The 15700-nt window shown below is 49.5% G+C and overlaps 1 protein-coding gene and 1 non-coding gene across 2 annotated transcripts; one reads left to right on the top strand and one right to left on the bottom strand.

Annotated features, from left to right (window-relative positions):
• The first annotated feature begins 334 nt into the window (after positions 1-334).
• Positions 335-453, top strand: LOC120975033 (U5 spliceosomal RNA). The gene has a single exon (XR_005770881.1). It is a non-coding gene; the product is annotated as a U5 spliceosomal RNA (small nuclear RNA).
• A 1920-nt stretch (positions 454-2373) lies between these two features.
• Positions 2374-5073, bottom strand: LOC109753297 (uncharacterized). The gene is made up of 4 exons (XM_020312207.4): positions 4714-5073; positions 3697-3885; positions 2741-3410; positions 2374-2658 (listed from the first exon to the last, which is right to left on the bottom strand). Exons 1-3 carry the CDS (start codon positions 4885-4887, stop codon positions 2931-2933), a joined length of 843 nt encoding a protein of 280 aa, XP_020167796.1. The 5' UTR covers positions 4888-5073; the 3' UTR covers positions 2374-2658; positions 2741-2930.
• Between the last annotated feature and the right edge of the window lie 10627 nt (positions 5074-15700).

The raw sequence follows: 15700 nt of genomic DNA, 5'->3' as shown, positions 1-15700 counted from the left end.
AAATGCCCTTCGATTGTTGACAAGCAGTTTATGGCAAAAAGCCCCTCAAAAAAGAAGTTTATATTGGCAAAAAGAAAAGGAGGCAGCATGATTTTTCAAAGGAAAAAAGGTGGACACATAGACACTGGGCTATATCTGTTTTTTGCCATGCTCTTTAGGCCCAGACCATGCCTGTGGAGCTCTCACGGGCCTGGCCCATTTGTCCCAGAGAAGCTCACAGCCGCACGGCGGGGAGAGGGCGCAGTGGAGATTAGTCCCACCTCGCCTGCCCAAGCGAGCTGCCAGCGGAGGGACCCTATATAAGGAGCACCAGGGCGGCCTGAGGAAAGCACGCAGCTGCGCGGTGAGCACAAAGCGAACTATTCTTTCGCCTTTTACTAAAGAATACCGTGTGCACGCCGCAAATAGCAGCATACGCTAATTTTTGAAGGGATCCTCCTATTGCAGGAGGGCCCCACAATTCTCAAACCCAAATTTTCACAAGCATCTCTTGTAGAATTTCCGCATCTGGATCTATGAAGAGAATTCTTCTTTCAGGCGGGCTGCTTGCAAAATAGTGCGTCTGTTTTTACTGTTAATTCGGTCTTGATGCTACGTACTACCGTTTCAGTTTATAAGTCCTATGTGTATAACTAGGTTGCCAATTTTATCACCCTAATATAAACTATATAAAAAAATTATATCGTTTGAAAATAGAACATCTGAAGTTTATATTGATACATTTTTTTTAATATATGACTTGTATTAAGTTGGTCAAATTGACAACCTAAGGGTACGCGCACGCCCTAGAGAGGTAGTAGTTTTTATATAACCATCTGTTTTAGTTTGTCTTTTCCTGAATGATGCATTTAAGCAATAATCTGCCGCTGCTACGCGTAAGTCGGATGATCGACAGGATTTGTAAACCGCGTTGGCGACCGTTCGATGGAAGTTAGCCCGTCCGTCCGATGTGTGACAGCTGGAGCACGTACACCTTCCCTCAGCAACGCAATCCCATCGTCTTTCTCTTCTCTTTCTTGCATCCTCCATGGCCACGTGCAGCTATCCACACAACGCCTCTCTCTGCAGCAAACAACGATGATATATAACCCACCGTGTCACCTGCTCCGGCGACCTCGCAGCACTGGCGTCGCCGGCGAGCGCTCCAATACAACACTGAGTGCTGCATCACAGCTCCGATCGTCGCCGGTGACCGCTGCATCGCAGCACCGGGAGCTGCCACCACTGCTCCATGGCAGCACCAAGTGCGGCAGAGCTCCAAAAGCAACATCGACGACATCCGACGAAGCTCCATTGAAGCTCCATGGCAGCACCCTGCGGCACGGCAAAGCTCCAATGCAACACTAATGGGCATCCGGCGAAGCTCCATTGAAGCTCCATGGCAGCACCTCATGGCACGGCAAGTTCCAATGTAACACCGATGGGCACCCGACGAAGCTCCATGGCAGCACCGTGCGACACGGCAAAGCTCCAATGCAACACTGATGGGCACCCGACAAAGCTCCATTGCAGCACCACGTGACGCGACAAAAGCTCCAATGCGGCTTCGACGGCCCTCAGTGACACTCCATTGCAGCTACGCCGAAGCTCCATCATAAGACCGTCGTCGCGACAAGACTTGCAGCAGTTCGTGGATGAGCTGCAGCACCAGCCCCGGTCCACAGCACTGGCGGGTCGCCGGTTACAGCGCTCGTGAGTGGGTGCACTGTACCACCGGCGGCCGTCAACTGGTGCTACGTCGCAGCAACGAAGCCTCTCTGTAGCGTCGTGGGTCCTGCAGTGCAAGGCCGATGTGCTGTATTTCAGCACGGCTGCCAGATTTTTTTTCTGTCGCCGATTGGAGCAGCGCATGGCTTTGGCTTGAGCTCATGGCGGAGAGAGCGGTAGCCAGCGAGAGGTTAGAGACGAAGATGTGGTTCTAGGGAGATAAACCGTTGCTAACGCGCGGTTGGATGGTGCGTGGGGCCAGGGAAGCGTTGTGTGTTTTACGACCAGTTGAGACGAGCGCCGCACGATCCAGCTGGATCGGACGTCGGGCGACGCGGTTGATTTCACAGAGAAATCAGTCGGTTGAGAAAGATACTTTTCCATAATCTTGATGCTAGATTTCACAGTTATCTCAGTCTTACTCTGTCTTGCTGCTCTTACATGTATCACTGCTGATGGCAAAAAAATAAAAGGTGTGGTTCTAGTCATGTCATGAAAGTTTTGGTATGTATGATTTTAGTCAAATCAAATCATAGCATTTATTCATGATACCCGGGTATCAATGTGGTAGCATGGCAGAAACTTTTCTGATTACAGTGTGAATGTATGACTAATCAGCACATTCATCGCAGTTGAACAAAAAAGGAACCAGTATTGGTTGGATCATGAAATATTAGCATCAAATTTGCAGGTTGAAATCGTGAGAAAGATGTCTCGGGGCAGATACAAATAAGCTTTTTATACATGATGAATGCGCAAAATCCATGTACAGAGACTGCTAGGCTATAAAATCTATGAAGATGAACAATGGGCTAAGAATCTAAGATTGTTAGCTTGAATCTAAAGGGGTTCCCTACAGGATTTGCATGCTGTGCTCCATCCCACGGCTGCGCTGAAAACATGATTTTACTCCAGACTTGTTTCCTCGGCTAAGGTTCCAGATCCATAAACCTGCGTAATAATGTGAACATTAGCGAGCCAACACGTGCACCGCGGCTCAAAATCTAGTGAAATCTGAATTTGTGAGAACTACCTGAGCATGAGAGCAGCGGGTACTTATGTCTTCACCCGCCGGTGAGCTTGAGTTAAACAAACACCAATCGGCAACACTTCATCCAAGTATGTCAAGATGTAACCGAACAGATGGGACCAAAGTTAGTAGGGATGCTGTCAAACGGCTATCCACAGACCATGGAGTAAACTTATTTATTGATGAATCCCATTCACTTCACGGTACGCACACCGATGGTTCTGACTTTGAACTTATACCGTGGCAAGTCATCTTCGTCATCATCCTCGTCATCTTCACTCGAATCATCCTCAACTTTGTCCCATTTCGAGTAATCAAGCCCTGAATGGCCCTTCGGTTTTTGGATGGTCCCCCGACACTCGGGTTTCGAAGGCAGACTGGGAGACACTTGAACCTTTGGAGCTTCTGTTAAAGGTTCCTTGTAATCAAGCTCTGAATGGCCCTTTGGTTTTTGTATGGTCCCCCCACCCTCGGGTTTTGAAGGCAGATTGGGAGGCACTTCAACCTTCAGAGCTTTCATTACAGGTTTATTTTCAAGAATCACTTTTGCAGAAGGTTGATCAGACTTAACAACGACAGTCTCATTCTTTGTATTGTCTTTTGGTGGCAGATCTTCTTTGTCTTCTTCAGTATACAGGGACTCCTCTTCAGACTCTGGAATCGGGGCTAGCGACTTCAAAGTTCACAATCATGCAAGAGACAGGCAGTAAAACTTGGTCAGTCAACTCAAGAGATAGAATTGTTTGAGCATCCAAGGGCATAAAAAAGAGAGAAGTTGATACACTGATGTCAACTGCCAAAAATTTACATTCTAAACAACAAAGCCAGGTTCTGTTCCTTAAATCTTGCATTCGAATTATTGAAGGGATATTTCTGTACATACACTTACATCTGATGGCACTGCATTTGAAGTAAAGCTTATGCAAGAAACTAGAACAGATTCAGTTAAAGAAGCATACCAGCTGTGTCTTCAGTCGCGCATGAAGGTTCCGATATACTTCAGAGGATGGATTTATCTCAATTAACCTGTTTACATCAAATAGAGCCGACTGGTAATCTTTTAGAGTGACAAGAGTCTGGGCACGTAGCATGAGAGCTCCAGCATGCTCGGTATCCAACTCGAGGACAGATGTGCACTCTTCTGCGGCCTATAGGATTATCATAAAAGAAGAAAATTCAGTGTTGCTAACCAAGGTGATAACATAGAAAAAAATACAATAAATGATGCCAGGAGTACTTATTCCAGAGAAATACACGACCACTGTTGTTTTCGCCGCCAACACAACATCTACTACAGTATGCTTCGTAATAGGGCACATTTTTTCTCATGCACATAGTAGATCATCAATGCAGATATACTTGACTACTCGACGAAATTTCACATTTAACATCACAATAAAATTTCTCCATAGAAACAGTCCATTCAATATCAAAACTCAGTCGGTCAGATGTATCAGTCAGGCTTCACAAAAGTGCTAGATGGTTCAGAGCCTGAGACACAGTTAAATTTTTGTAAGTCCATGGTTTAGGCATTGTTGACTAGTACATCGGAAATGCTATGTACACGTTCAGTTTTTATCTTTTGCACGTCTGCTAATTTTGGGAAAGCAACAACCAAGCAAGGTATCACTTTGCCTGGCAGCTTCACCGATTCAGTCTAGACAGTAAACTGGATTTTGATACCCCTTACAGCGCTAAATTTAACAGCAGCCCAGCCAAATTTAGACACCACAACGGTAAACAGGGTACGATTCATGAGCTGTGCTAGTGCATCGTGGCCACAAAGATCATCATAAGAGGGCGATTCAAGCACCCTGAAGCCCACAAGTTCGCGGAAATCTCGAAACCCAGAGGGCTAAAGACCACACCTTCACCCTAAACGACACCCCCAGGCGCGCGCCGCACCGAAATCTACCCAGAGTCAAATCAATCCAGGACAAGTATTAATCAGCAAAGGGAAGCCGGGGGAAAGAGACCTTGTGGAAGTCGTGGAGCTTGAGGTAGCAGGCGGCGCGGTTGCTGTGCAGGGCGATGCGCTGCGCGGGGCCCCGCGCCGCCGCCAGCGCCGCCGAGTAGAGCTCGAGCGCCTCCCGGTGGCGGCCGCCCCTGTAGAGCTCGTGCGCCCTCTCCACCGCCTCCGCCCCCGCCATGGATAGCCCGGCCGCGATCTGGGGCCGAGCGAGCCGGAGCTTGATTTGGGGAGGAGAAGTCGTGAAATTTGGGGGATGTTAACGAGGGGAATCGAGAATGACCTGTTGTCGGGCGCTGGGGAGATTTGAAGGCGTTTGAATGTGCACGGATGATAGCGGGTTGTCGGGTGCTGCTGCCCGCCCGCGGCCGCGAGGAACACGGCCGAGATTGTCTCGCCCTTTACTCCTTGTGGGAATTGACGGAATTGCCCCTCCTCTGAAACATCGATCTTTCCGAGTCCTCCCCAGGTGGAGGTTGTGTTTGTAGTTGTAGCTTGTAGTAGGTGCCTAGGTGGTTGGTGAGAGAAAATAGAAAAGAATTGTGGACGCGTATGATCTAGTGTTTGTTTAACAAATCCGAGTGAAAGCATTTTTTTCAAGTTTTGAAAAATTAGAAGAAAAAAATGTACACATAAAAACCGGGATTGTTATCTGGCTAACGTTCTCTGGAAGGGGGATGACAAAGGAACACATTTTGATGACAATTTTAGTTACGACGCGAGATCAAACAGTAACCGTTTTTAGAAAGAAAATACTTCTCTAAAGAAATTGTCATGCTATTCTGAAGAGAATATCATGCATATCGGAAGAAATTGTCAGTAAAGAAAAGTTGCAAATGCCATCCCTCCTAGCAAACTGTCATGAATGAAAGTTTCAAACTATTCTGAAGAAAACTTATCCTTCTTAGTTTTTGTACGAAAATATGATGCCTTGGCGGTTCCAGTTTAAAGCTTCCCCATTTGTCGAGATTTTACTTTGACTATCAGTTAGACCAATATTCAGTGAGTTCTATGACACAAAAGTTATACCGCTGAACATTTTTTAAATATGAATTCATTGGATAATTTTTGTGACACGTAACTCACATTTAAGTCATGAGTTGTACAAACATCACAAATTGAGTTACACAAGTACTACAAAACAACTGTGTAACTTGTGTTCACATTTGATTTTTCACATAATGCAAATGAACGTATATTCTCGCAACAATGATGCGGATAGGTTTCTACTTATGTGTACGATCATAATGTAATTTTTCTAAGTTTTAGAAAATGAGTTCGTATGTATTCAGGTTATGGAAATCCACACCCGGTCCCTCTGTACACTAATGTAAGACGTTTTTGTAGTTCAAGTCTCTCTTTTCCGTGCAGAGGTAGTGCTATGGAAGGGGGGCATTTCGTTATTGTTTTGGGGCATTTTCAAATACTTTGCCCTTCTACAAGGGAAGTTATTTTTAATATCAGAGAATTGACCTTATACATGTTGAATTTGCCGTTTACATCTATAATGGTGTCGAAAAGTGCTACCCAGAGAATGGGCATATGGATAGCAAAAGTCAAACTTTTAAGTTTTGAAAATTAAGAATCTTCTTTTTATCGATGTAAAGGATTGATAGAAACTTAACATCTACTATCTTTTTGTAAAGAACATGGATATAAAATGATTGGCACAAAATTACAAGATGATTTTCGCATAACAAATTATGTAACTTACAATGTAGGTTGTATGCCAAAAATAATTTTGTAAATTTTAACCACTCAGAAATGGTGGGTTTTTTGTATCAAAGTTTTGACAAGAGGGGTTTCGGCAAAAAAAAAGTTCCCAGTAACTATATTGGCTGTTTTTTTTCATAAATCTTTTCTAAAATAAATAGGCAATTTGTAAGCTAAAGTTTGTAAAAGCGTTTTACGCACTCGTGTTCTAATTAGGGAACATTTGCCTTATACTATTTTTGTTTTTTTGTTTGAAGCGAGATGCTTACTTAAAAGGGGCCAAAATAGGCATATCAGTGAGGTGTTTTTCCCTCTCTGCTCTCACGACCAAGGCGAACAGACCGGCGGCCGATCTATCCACCTCATGGGCGTTGACTGTGGGACCCCTTTCCTGTGTCTGTCGCTCCGACGATGGGAGAGAGCCGAGACCCTATGGCTTCGGTCCATTAATGGTACAAGTACTGATAGCTTAGGGTTTGTCTCCAATTATCGACCACAGCGAGACAATGGTGGTGTCGTTGGCATGAAATAAAGTCTCACTATCTTGCCCTCATTCTTGTGGCGATTCTTACCGCCATGAGGCTTGTGGGGAATTGTGTGGTCCTCGCGGAGGCAGCGGCCGCTGGTGCTTCATTGTCGAGATGGTCTCTTGAGCTGCCATCCACCTCGAAGTCTTCCGGTGGGACGGAATCACGGACCTCCGACGTGGATTTTCGTCGTCTCCTCGGGAGGACGAGGTTAGGGTTTCTCATCGTGCGGACATGTCGACAAGTTCTTGTGTCAGGTGATTCGGACCGATTCAAGGGTTTGACAATAGCGCCTGCGCAGTCTCTAGGTGCACATGCACGAAACTTTTCAGGTGTTGTCAACAAGATCAAACTGGACCCGGTAGGGAGCTGCGAGAGCACTGCGTATCGGTTTGTTCTGGTGGTGACATCGTTCATTCGATTGTCTGGCCTCAATGTATTATTTTATTATATTTTGTTTTTTGCATGGTAATACGTGTCTCATTTATATAGAATAAAGATCAAGTTACAAGGCACGTAAGCACCGATCATACAAGACTGAAAAGATAGGAAAATCCTATGCAAAATACCAACGTCTGTCCCTCTCCTTCGACACCACCGAAGCGGCCACCAAAGGGTAAAAAGACAGATCACCTCTTCACCCAAGCTTTGCGGACCTCCAAAGTAGTTTGCCAGAAGCAAAACCATAGCCGTTGAAAGAATCAGACTGGGGCAACATGTCCCCGGACATGCCATCGAACTTCAGAACTGACACCCCGCATGACGACGACGTCGGAGGAGGAAACCAGAACTGTCAGCCTTCAACCACAGACCCAGCACAAGATTCTCCATCTTCCAGCTGTCACTTGCGTAGACAACCGCCTACGCGTACTCCTGAACGACAAAACCTCCCTGCTCCACCATGACGTCGGAGACAACGCCATAGCAACGGGGACAGAGCAGAAGGAGAGACACACCTGATGGAGTCGTCGCCGCCGCCTCGCCAACACCATCCATGAACCCTAACGCTGCCGATCTGAAGGATCGGCAGAGACACGATGCCATCAACTCCGAGACGCCGCCGTGAAGGGCACCGCCGGTATGGGAGTGAAGCTGAGGCAGATTTATTCGTCTGTGCGCCGCTCCCACCACCCCAACGACGCACCACGACCTACAAATCCAAAACCTAACTATAGAGCGGAGGAACGGGGTCCCTGTTGAGGATATAGACCTTAGAGTCACCCGCCAGGAGGGGCCGGGTTACTCATATGGTCGTTGCTAGAAGCCCGGAGCCAAGCTTGAAGACGATGGGCCAGAGATGGGCTTAAGACCCGGATATGGCTTAAGGCCCGCAGTTACAATCATTATTATGGTAGAACTTGTAGTGTAAGGCAAGTATAGTTGAGAGTCCGAGCCGGACACTCTTATGAGCCTGCCGGGACTCTAAGGGCTGCTGGGCGTCAGCCTCCCTATATAAAGGGACGACCCGGCAGCGGTTTAGGGACAAGAACAATCTCATCGAAAGCCGGGCATAGCAGTTTAGCTCCCTGGTGATCGTAACCCTAATCAATACCACCTCAAACTGGACGTAGGCTTTTACCTTCACCGTAAGGGGCCGAACCAGTATAAACCCTCGTGTTCCTTGTCCCGCATTAACCCCTTTAAGCTTCCTAGTTGCGATGGCTCCACGACTAAGTCCTAGCTCGAGGACATCTGCCGTGACAATTCCACGACAGTTGGCGCCCACCGTGGGGCCAGCGCACGGCGGATTTGAGTTCTTGAAGGGCAGCTTCGAAGGGCTCAAGGGATACGCTGTGGGCCGGATGACCAAGAGTCGTCGCGGCAAGCTCTATATCGACGATGCAAGCTGGGGCCCCGACGCCGGCTCAATTGAGTACGGGTACCGGGTCCCCTTCGGCGGAATTCATGTTTTTATTGGCAAGATTGGTGAGCCGGGCCCTGAGCCGGGTCTCTGCGCCGATCTCATCGAGACGGCTCAGCTTGCGCGACCCGCCCGGGCTCGGCCTGCCTTAAGGCATGCTTTTGTGGGGTGTATCCAGGGAGGACCCTCTGATCGATCTGGTTCTGGTGATGAGACGGCCGCCGGCTCTGACGGCGAGTCGGCCACCGATGAGTCAAACTCGTTGTACCAACTTCAAGATGGCAGGCTCATGGGTTGTTCCAATGGTGACAGTATTCCGGACCTATTTGAGCCGCCAAGTCAGGTTGGAGTTTTTATGGCTGGTGCGCAGCCTGTTCAGAACCCCGCTGCTGGAGCGGGAAACCCGGTGCCTTCTCCGGCTCAGGTGCTAATGGATCTCACGGACAAGATGACGGCCCTGTTAACCGCCACGGTTGACCCGGCGGATCAAGCTCGGCATGATGCGGAGGTGACACAGTTAAAATTGGATCTAGTGAAGGCTAAGGAGGACCTGGCAGCGGAGGGGATCAGGATGACTGCGGAGTGGGCGGCTCTCGATGCCCAAACCCAGTTGATTCAAGCGCAGTCCTTCCGGCTCACGATGGATCAAAACGCGGCCAATGAGGTCCTGAGAAGGAGGCATCAAAAGGCCCAATCTCGACTCCCTCCGGTTTACGATCCACGCAACCTCTTCAACACGCCAGGTGCAGGGTCTAGTAACCCGCCAGGGGTCATAGTGCCCGGGTCCGGAACCCCTATTCAGCCACAGGTGATGGGGCCTCCCCAGGTGCCCCCTGCCCCGCCTCAGTACGTGCCAATACCCCCGGGTCATTATAATAACCCGCTGGAGAACATGGTCGCTGCGGCAGCACGGCTGGCGGCTCTCCCAGTTGACGGCGACTCTCCGACGGCTATTGAAACCCGCCGGGTTAGGGAACTCCTTCAGACAGCACTGGCGCAGCAAGAGGCGTATTCCTACAGCCGGGACAGGATCCACTCGACCCCTCGTCCAGGCCAGAGCCCGAGTTACAGCAGACACATGGTCTCAGCGACCGGCTCAAGTAACGTCCGACGCCATGACCCGCCTCCTGGCCATGGCCCGGCTTATAATGGATCCTTTTACGCAGCAGACCAGGACAAAGCGCGGCAAGAGGCGGAGCAAGTGCCTCAATTGACGGCTTACCAGACCCCCCCGGCTTATCCGACGACTTCCGTCGACGTGGGTATCCCTACCAGGACCGGGGGTGTCCCTTGTTTAGTGCCAGCTATCCGTAATGAACATCTACCTAAGGACTTCAAGGGCCCTAGAAAGGTGCCTAATTACACAGCTGACTTACAGCCCGCAGCCTGGATCGAGAGTTATGAGATGGCTATGGAGCTGCTGGAGGTCAGTGAGGCGGCCATGGCGAAGTATTTCACCATGATGTTAGATGGGACTGCCCGCACTTGGTTGAAAGGGCTACCACCGAATTCCATTGGGTCTTGGGCTGAGCTGAAAGCCCGGTTCATCCAAAACTTCAAAGATACCTGTAGGTAGTCTATGTCAATTGTGGATTTGACTAACTGTAAGCAGCAGGAGGGTGAGTCTACGACACATTGGGTTCGCCGGGTTAAGGAGATCATACACTCGTCAGACAAGATGGATGCCGGCTCAGCAGTTTTAATGCTGGAGCAGAATTGTCGTTTTGTGCCCCTGAAGATGAAACTCGGGCGGCTTAAGCGCGACTGCAGTGATATGGGTACACTGATGGCGGCTCTTTTCAAGTACGCCGATTCTGATGGTACCAAGGACCCCCCTTCAGATGATGAAAGGACAGGGAAGGGAAAGAAGAACGGCAATGGTAAGGGTCCTCAGTTTAACCCGGGGAACCAAGGAGGAGGCAAGCGCAAGGCCGATGGTAGCCTAGAGTTTGTAGCCAACGCCAGCTCACAAGGTAATAACCAGCGGTGCAAGGAGAGGCCCCCTCCCCGAGGCGGCGGGTCAGGTCCGACGCTGGAGCAGCTGTTGAATGAACCTTGTCCAAGGCATGGCTCTAGAGAGAAGCCAGCGACTCATCTGTGGAAGGACTGTGCAATCATGAAGGCTTTTAAGAATTACAATGGCCCGGGCGGCGGCTCAGGCGCCGGCGGCTTTCATGGCCCGGGCGGCGGCTCAAATCCCGGTCCTCAGAACAGTCAAGGGGGCTTTAATCAGCAGTCTGGCCAGGGTCATCAACAGCAGCAGGGGGGTTATCAGACCAATCCAAAGCAGCTTAGCGGTGGACAGTATCATGTGTTTACCACTAGTCTGTGCAAGCGAGATCAGAAGCTTCACAAGAGGGCTGTGAATGCTGTGGAGCCGGCGGTTCCACGCTATTTGCGGCGGTCTGAGCAGCCTATAGTGTGGAGTAGGGAGGATCACCCTCCCCGGGTGGATAACCCGGGCCACTTGGCCTTAGTGGTGGCTCCTCAAGTGAGAGGATATAAGTTCACAAAGGTGCTCATGGATGGAGGCAGCAGCATCAACATCCTCTATTATGAGACTTTTCGCCGTATGGGGTTGGTTGATAAGAACCTCAGCCAGTCAAACACTATCTTCCATGGTGTGGTACCTGGTAAGTCGGCTTATCCAGTCGGCAAGATCGAATTGGAAGTGGCTTTTGGTGATGAGAACAACTACAGGGTGGAGAAATTGACCTTTGAGGTGGTCAAGATAAGAAGTCCATACCATGCTATATTTGGACGGCCGGCTTACGCCAAGTTCATGGCACGACCGTGTTATGTGTACTTACAGCTCAAGATGCCGGGTCACAATGGGACCATTACGGTTCACGGCAGCCGGAAAGTGGCTCTGGAGTGTGAGGAAGGCGATGCGGCTTATGCAGAATCTGTGTGTGCTACAGAGGAGTTGAAGTTTTATAAAGACAATGTTGACCCAACAGATATGACCTCTCTGAAAAAGCCAACTACAGAACAAGAGCCGGCGATGAAATTTAAATCGGCTGATGAGACTAAACTTGTTGATTTTGTTCCAGGGACATCTTCGCATGGAAACCTTCTGACATGCCAGGTGTACCTAGAGAACTCGCTGAGCATACTCTCAATGTTGATCCGAAATTTAAGCCGGTCAGACAGTTCCTTCGGCGGTTTAATGAAGAGAGGCGGAAAGCTATTGGTGAAGAAGTGGCCCGGCTCTTGGCGGCCGGGTTTATCGTTGAAGTCTTTCACCCAGAGTGGTTAGCTAACCCGGTGCTCGTACTCAAGAAGAACGGCACCTGGCGGATGTGTGTGGACTACACGGACTTGAACAAGGCGTGTCCGGCTGATCCTTTTGCCCTCCCCCGTATTGATCAAATCATTGATGCTACGGCAGGTTGTGCACGCTTAAGTTTTTTGGATGCTTATTTCGGATATCATCAGATTAAGATGGCAGTTAAGGACCAGGAGAAGACGGCGTTCATCACTCCCTTTGGAGCCTTCTGCTATGTGTCTATGCCCTTTGGACTTAAGTGTGCACAGGCGACTTACCAGCGTTGTGTACAGAACTGTCTTCATAAACAGATTGGGCGCAATGTTCACGCTTACGTGGACGATATTGTGGTTAAGTCCATAAAAGAGGAAACCCTGATAGATGATTTAAGGGAAACCTTTGATAATCTCCGGGTCTATAAGATGATGCTTAACCCGGCCAAGTGTGTCTTTGGTGTTCCTGCAGGCAAACTCTTGGGTTTCTTGGTTTCTGACAGAGGCATTGAGGCTAACCCGGAGAAGATCAAGGCCATCACCTCCCTGGCTAAGCCGGCGTGTATAAATGACGTTCAGCGCTTGGCGGGTCGCATCGCTGCTTTAAGCCGGTTTATAAGCCGTTTGGGTGAGAAGGCCATGCCCTTATATCAGTTGATGAAGAAAACTGATAACTTTGTCTGGAATGATGAAGCCTTTGAGGATTTGAAGAAGCAGCTGGCAGAGCCCCCAGTCCCTGCTGCTCCGGTTGATAAGGAGCCCTTACTACTGTATGTGGCGGCAAACGCATGAGCCGTCAGTGTGGCTATTGTGGTGGAGCGCAAGGAGGAGGGTAAGGAGCGGCCGGTTCAGCGGCCGGTTTATTATGTCAGCGAAGTGCTCATTGAGTCCAAGCAGCGGTACCCGCATTGGCAGAAGCTGGTATATGGTGTGTTCATGGCGAGCCGGAAACTTAAGCATTATTTTCAGGGTCATCCCATCACTGTGGTCAGCTCTGCCCCTCTTGGTGATATCATTCAAAATAGAGCACGCCAGGGAATTGAACCTTGGTCTCCAGCTTTCAAGCAACGACAGCTGACCACTAGAACAGACTTTGGGTTAAGTGGGCTATAGAACTTGGACCTCATGGTCTCAAATATGTGCCACACACTGCTGTTAAATCTCAGGCCTTGGTGGATTTCATTAATGATTGGACAGAGTCACAAGTGCCCGAGCAAAGGCCGGATAACACGTATTGGACTATTCACTTCGATGGGTCCAGGCAGTTGGAGGGCTCGGGGGCTGGCGTTGTATTGGCTTCCCCTAAAGGTGACAAGTTCCATTATGTGCTACAGTTGATGTTTCCTTGCACTAACAATGCGGCTGAGTACGAGGCCTTGCTCCACGGTCTTCGGATGGCTAAGGAGATGAGCTTGAGCCGGGTAAGGTGCTTTGGTGACTCAGACTTGATGGCTCAACAAGTATCAGGCAAGTGGGACTCTAAGGATCCTCTCATGGCGGCTTATCGCCGTGAGGTTGATGCCATTGCTGGGCCTCGCAGAAGGGGGCTAACCCGGTCCTTCCGCAGTCTGCCAGGCTCTCGTTTAAAAGAGCCTTAGTCATCTCCTCTGCAACGTCTTCTGGAAAATCATTGCGGCTGTGTCTCTGAGGATCATCCTTTCGTCCTGTGTACTCACACATTAAGCCGGGGCGGCGGCTCAATGGGATCACCCGCCATGAGATCCAGACCCGGACCAGGTCGATTCCGTTCAGACCATTGCCCAGGAGAGCCTTGATCTTGTTGATAGTGGGGAGCAGAGGCTGGCGCTCTGCTTGAGTCAGCTTGTCCGACAGTGGGTGAGTCGGCTCCAGACGTGTTGGGCGAAAGCCGGGCAGCGGGCTTTCATCAGCCGGGGACGTATCTTGGCAGTAGAACCAAGTCATGTTCCAGTCCTTTGGGTGGCTCGGCGGCTCTGCATAAGGGAAAAGGCAGTCCCTACGACGCTGGATGGAGATACCACCTAATTCCAGACTTGGCCCATTGGCGCACTCGTTCTGGCGGTTTAAGTAAAAAAGCTCTCTGAAGAGCAGCAGACTAGGTTCTTCTCCAAGGTAAACCTCACAGAAGACTTGGAAATTGCAGATGTTGGACACTGAGTTGGGTCCTATATCTTGAGGCCGCAAGTCGAAGAAGTTTAGCACGTCCCTAAAAAACTTTGAGCCGGGCGGTGCGAAGCCCCGGCTCATGTGATCCGCAAAAATCACTACCTCCCCATCCTTTGGCTGTGGCCTCTCTTCTGACGGGGCAGGGGCACGGTAGGAGATGAGGTCTTTCTTGGGCAGATATCCGGACTTAACAAAATCAGCTAGGGTCTCGTTGGTGACGTTGGACCTCATCCAGTTGCAAGTAATGGGAACTTTGGGAGGCATGGTGAAAGTCGGCAGTCTATGACAAAAAGGAAAAAAAACGTCCGGGTTAATTATAAGCCGGAGGAGATCTATAGTTCAAAGCTAAGGTGGCGGCTTATGAAGGGGACTAATGGAGTACAGCGGGTTATTTAAGCCGCAGGGGCATTCAGAATAAGTTGATTATCTACGGCCTTATCACAGTTAAGCCGGAGGATTCTACGGCGCGTGGTTTCTTTAAACCGGAATTGTAAGCCGCCAAGATTCAATGGTTGCAGTTTTTACTAAGTGTGGTAAAACAGGTTTCACATATTGCAGTAACTTTTTTGGATCAAAATGGTCGGGCAAAAGAAAAAATTTCTAGACCTAGAAACAGAAGTGAGGGAGTTCTTGGGCTTGAACAAAGTTCCTATGCAGTAAAAGGAGAGCTACTTGCGTGTAAAATGGGTACCAAACAACCACCGCACTGGTTCTAGGCAGATCTAAGATCAAACAGGGGCAGTAACTATGAGAACTACCGAAACTTGCGGGCAATGGCGACGAACACGAAGAACGTGGATGAACCCTACTGCAGATCTGCTCTACGGGGTAGTGAGGACTTACCGGAGCTGAAAAGGTGCGGGGGTCGCCGCTGTTTGTCTGGTCCGAGTCAGGGTGATGCAGCGGCCAAGGTTGACGAAGACCGGAGGCGAGACGACGGCGGCGGAGTGCGAGCTTAGGCAGAGAGGCAGTGGCGCGAGGAGGAAGAAGGGTGGCAGAGAAGCCCGTCGGGCCGGCCTATTTATAAGGCGAGCTCGTAAAGTGGGCGCGAGAATCAAGGAGACCGCGACGTGGTTATCTCCCCTCACAACGCCTCGATTTTCGGGATGACAGTAAAGGAAAAGATCCGTTGTGGATCTGGCGGAGTAAAAAACGGGTTTAATGGACGATGACGTCACGGCGGATTATCCGGAGTCCAGAGGATGACGTCACGCCGGGTTATGGCCTTCACACGAATGGTAAGCCGGAGATTTTTTCTGTTGGAAGAGTTGAAGATTGACATGAGCCGGCTCAAATCAATCTGGGGCCTAATGTTGAGGATATAGACCTTAGAGTCACCCACCAGGAGGGGCCGGGTTACTCATATGGTCGTTGCCAGAAGCCCGGAGCCAAGCTTGAAGACGATGGGCCAGAGATGGGCTTAAGACCCGGATATGGCTTAAGGCCCGCAGTTACAATCATTATTATGGTAGAACTTGTAGTGTAAG

Source organism: Aegilops tauschii, chromosome 2 (genome assembly GCF_002575655.3).
Source record: "Aegilops tauschii subsp. strangulata cultivar AL8/78 chromosome 2, Aet v6.0, whole genome shotgun sequence".
NCBI lineage: Eukaryota > Viridiplantae > Streptophyta > Magnoliopsida > Poales > Poaceae > Aegilops > Aegilops tauschii.
This window is presented reverse-complemented; position numbering and strand designations above follow the sequence as displayed.